Source organism: Cryptomeria japonica, chromosome 5 (genome assembly GCF_030272615.1).
Source record: "Cryptomeria japonica chromosome 5, Sugi_1.0, whole genome shotgun sequence".
NCBI lineage: Eukaryota > Viridiplantae > Streptophyta > Pinopsida > Cupressales > Cupressaceae > Cryptomeria > Cryptomeria japonica.
Genome location: NC_081409.1, coordinates 692,609,844 through 692,614,873, shown reverse-complemented (window position 1 = coordinate 692,614,873; position 5,030 = coordinate 692,609,844). Strand labels below are relative to the sequence as shown.

Sequence of the window (5,030 nt, the reverse complement as noted above, 5' to 3'; positions counted from 1 at the left end):
TACTTCTCCTTGTGGTTCTCCTATTTTTTTGGTTCCAAAGAAAGATGGGACTTGGAGAATGTGCATCGACTATAGGGCTCTGAACAAGATAACGATAAAGAACAGGTACCCTCTTCCTAGAATTGATGATTTACTTGATCAGTTGAAACATGCAATTTATTTCACTAAGTTAGACTTGTGTAGTGGATATCATCAAATACAAATTGCAGAAAATGATATTTGGAAAACTGCTTTTAAGACTAAACAAGGACTTTACGAATGGTTGGTTATGCCCTTCGGGCTTTGTAATGCACCAACTACATTCATGAGAGTCATGAATGATGTCTTTCGTCCTTTTATTGATGATTTTATCATAGTCTACCTAGATGATATTCTTGTATTCAGCAAGTCTTGGGAAGATCATGTAATTCATGTTAAAAAAATCCTTGATGTATTAAGGAAAGAAAAACTTTTTGTAAAGATGTCTAAATGCGAGTTTGCTAAGACATCCTTAGTGTACCTAGGCTATGTCGTAGGGAATGGTCAACTAAAAGTAGACCCTGTAAAGGTCGATTGTATTGTAAAATGGCCTAAGCCAAGTACAGTCATAGAAGTCAAGAGTTTTTTAGGTGCAGTTCAGTACTGGAGGAAGTTCATTGCAAACTTCTCTTTTATTGCTTCATCATTGCACACATTGACTAGTACGAAGGCAACTTTTCAGTGGGGAGGTCCACAATAGAAGGCTTTTGACACTTTGAAGGAAAAGTTGAGCACCACACCAGTTCTGGCTTTACCAGATTTTCATCAACCATTTGAGATTGAGATAGATGCTAGCAGGTTTGCCATGGGAGTTGTACTCATGCAAGGAGGTAAACCAGTCTGCTACCACTCTGAAACTTTTTCAGGAGCGGTAAGTAAATATCCCACTTATGATAAGGAACTTTATACTTTAGTTCAGAGTGTTAAGAAATGGAAACACTACTTAATGGGCAAAGAAACTGTAATCCACACTAATCATCAGCCACTTCAGTATTTGCACTCACAGTCTAAACTGCAACAAAGTAGGCATTTTAGGTGGATGGGTTTTCTTCAACAGTTTTATTTGGTGATTAAGTATAAGAAAGGTGCCCATAACAAAGTAGCAGATATGCTCTCTAGGAACAATATGCTAATGATGAGAACTTTAAGGATATATATGCAGTTTTAATCTAGGGTAAACATGTAGAAGAAAAAGATTACTATGTGTAGGATAACTTGTTGTACCACTTGGGTAAATTATGTGTTCCTAAAGATGAATAGGCACAAGTGATTCGAGAAGCACATACCTCTTTGATTGCAGGGGATTTCAGGGTAAGTAAAACATTGGTTCAATTGCAGAAGTATTGTTATTGGCCTCGTATGCAGGAAACTATTACAAAGTATATTAAGGGATGTGTAATGTGTGCAACCAGTAAACCAAGTAATAGGAAATTGGGTTTGTATACACCATTACCTGTACCATCCCGTCCATGGGAAAGTGTGTCTATGGAATTTGTGGGAGGTTTACCTATGTCTAGGAAGGGACATGATTATTTGTATGTTGTTGTTGATCGGTTCAGCAAAATGTGTATTCTAATGCCTTGTAAGAAATAGGTCACTGCTGAACTAACAACTCATATGTACTTCCAATTTGTATGGGTTCATTTTGGGTTACCTACTTCTATTGTATCAGATTGAGATTCTCAATTCTTAGGGGAATTTTGGACATCTTTGTTGGGACTCATGGACACCAAGTAGAAGAAGAGTACAGCCTTCCATCCGTAGACTAACGGACAGACAGAGGTAGTCAACAGGACAGTTGTTCATCTGCTTAGAGGTTACTGTAGCAAGCATCCTAAGTTGTGGGATGAGAATCTTCATTATGTGCAACATGCTTACAACCATGCAACACATTCTTCTACAAAGAGGTCTCCTTTTGAGACTTGCTTCGGCTACTTGCCAAAGACACCAATGGACTTTGCTTTTGGAAAGGATGATGTTGTAGATGGACGCCATGATGCAGAAAGGGCTTTAAAGTTCATCCAGAAGGTCCAAGCAATCCGTCAGGCAGTAGAAGCACAGTTGGAGCAGAGCCAAGCAAAATACAAGGCTTACCATGACAAGCATCGCATAGATCATCATTTTCAAGTTGGTGACTGTGTTTGGTTACATATCAGCAAGGAAAGGATGCAAGGTGAAGGTAAGAAGCTTAAGCCTATCAGATATGGTCCCTTTGAGATCTTGGAAAAGATCGGTACCAATGCCTTTCGCCTTAATCTTCCTCCATATATGCAAATTTACTCAGTTGTAAATGTAGAAAATCTAAAGTTGTACAAGCTTCCAATGATATTCGATGAAGAGGCTAATATTCAAGTTCCTTCAGTTGATGACCTTGCACCTGATTATATGTTAGAGCTTTTAGAGGATGTCATCCTGGATAGAAACATCAGATCTTCAAAAAGAGGTGGTGTTGAATACCTTAAAGTGGGACGTAAAGGGATGCACCCTGGTAAAGCAAGATGGATGGAGATTGGTAAAGTGAGGGAACTTTTCCCTCACCTACTTTCTGAGTAGTCAAAATTTCGGAAGGTCCGAAAGCTCTTCAATGGGGAGGCTTGATCCGGAGGATAAAATAAATTATATCCAATACTCTAGAAATAAACACCTGGAACCTCAATTGTTGCAATTAAACACCAAATCTGGATTCGAACTCATAACCACCTACCTCATAATTTCATCCTTTACCGATGCACCACATGATGTCGTTGCTATTAATAGTTGGTTGAAATAATTTAAACTTATCCCACCGCCTATGCTGGAAAAGGAAGGTCGGAGGGTGTTGAACCCCCGACCACTGGCCTCCTAAAATGGTGGTCAACCGTTGCACTATTAATAGTGCTTATATTAATTTTGGCCTTTGTTGTATTTAAAGAGTAAAAGCCACCAGTTTTAACTAAATAGGGAATATTAGTTAAAACAAACTACTCCAATGAATGGTTCTGAATTAACCAAGTAGAAAGGGGTTAGGAACAGATTTATTTTTGCCATAAGAAGGATATATTATGGTTTTATTGGTTTTAGCCTAATTATGGCTTATTTTATGTATAAAAGGGGGTATTAGGCCTTTGAAAATCATCGAGGTGATGAGAAGGAGATTATGAACTTGAAGGCTTGTTGATTATTCCTACACATTGGAGAATCATGTTGCCATTGTGCTTGAAGGGAATATCTTGTAACACTTGTTATTGATTTTGGATCTAATCGGATCGGTCCCCCTATTGGAGCAGGACCCGGAGACGTAGTCCAACCCACAAACGAACTCCATTATCAATTGTGTTTTGTCTTCTATCTTTCTACTCTCTTTCTTTCAGTTCATTACCTTTATTATGCTTTGTTCATTTAAGCATTATTATGTTAATTCGCTCAAATTAAAGTTTTGAATTAACTTGTGTAATATTGTTAAGCATTTGTCTGTAATTGTCATAGATCCTAATCAGATCAACACCCCTAGCCGTGTTATCTTCTCCATTGCTAGCAAGACCCTCTAAGACTAGATATTTTTGCAACTAGCCAATGCCACCCTCCTTGGACATGTCGATAAGCTTCTTCGAAAATAGAGCGTTTCTTCTCATCACCACTCACCTTTGTTTGATTCACAAGGTGTCCACCAAAATGGGAAGGGTAAACTTCTTTACCTCCTTGTCCCATCTATATATCATATAAAATCCTTTAACATGGGATTTATATTCATCCCATCAATATTCTCCATTATATCATCCATTATATCTTCCAAATCACCTAGGAAAGCCTTTTTAACAATTTCCTACATAGAGAACACACCAAATCCTTCATCTCACTAGAATCCTCTAATATTGTAACAAACATATTAGTAATGTTTGTCTTCACACTACAATGATTCTCAATCAAAAGGAAATGCTCACCCAGAACTCTCTGCCTTGCATAAATCATCCCTTGCCTAGAAGATAACACCCTTTTCAATCTCTTCTTTGAAACATCTCCCAAGAATGCAATCTATCACCTTCTATAGGTGAGCCAAATTGGCATGTCCATGTTGCAATACCCCACTTAGATTAGAATGTCACCTCCAGAATGAATCTTTTTGCCAAGCCTTTTCCCAATTTATCCTACATACTATCACACTTATTAGAATCTTGCTTCCCAAAGAAATACACTTTATTCATTCTCTATTTACCAAAAATCCCATAAACCACCTAGATTAATAATTCTCTTGCCTTCAATCTGTCAATAATTTGCATCAAACAGGGGACAATCTCCCAATATTTCACTTAAATTGTATTGGCTAGTGAAATAGCCAACATGTCACCATCCTTCATTTCCTCACTCCACCAATGCTTACTATATTTATTCCACTTCGGAATCCATCCACCAAAGGTAACAACAATCTAGAGTACCACCACTTGCTAAAGGACTATACCATCACTTGTCACCAACTCCGAATAATAACTACCTATTTCCACCTAGATCTATGGGAAAGAAAGCCACCCTATTTAAGATCACAAGTTGTCATTTATATCTCCTTTGGCTACTTTTCTTGCCAAGTCACCTAATTCCCCATTTTCTTCTTGATATGTGTGGGACACATGAAACTCATCAAATTTCCAAATAATCCATTTTGTTGAGTAGCATTAATAGTAATAATGGAGACCCCGTCTAAATGGACTCATTTTGCATTAAGCCTAAGCTCGCATCTTAACCTTAGTAGATCAGCTTGGAACTTAGCCATATTGTTAGTGGTGACTCCCAAAAAATTAGTTTTATCACAAAGAGTTCTTCTCAAATGATCTCTGATCACATATCCAATACCACTAGGGCTTGACTTCTTTCTCGAGATCCCATCAAAATTGATCTTGATCTACACTTCTTTTAGTTCTTTCCATTTCACACTATCCTTAGAATTGAAAAGGAGATTGAACCTTGTACACCCATTAATAGAGAAATATAAAATAATATTTTTATCATAATTTAAATATTTCTTTTATTGTAATAGTATT

The 5,030-nt window shown here is 37.4% G+C and overlaps 1 protein-coding gene across 1 annotated transcript; it reads left to right on the top strand.

Moving 5' to 3' along the window:
- The first annotated feature begins 1,968 nt into the window (after window positions 1-1,968).
- LOC131067335 (uncharacterized) lies at window positions 1,969-2,571 on the top strand. Its single transcript, XM_058002295.2, has one exon. It carries the CDS (start codon window positions 1,969-1,971, stop codon window positions 2,569-2,571), a length of 603 nt encoding a protein of 200 aa, XP_057858278.2.
- The last annotated feature ends 2,459 nt before the right edge of the window (window positions 2,572-5,030 follow it).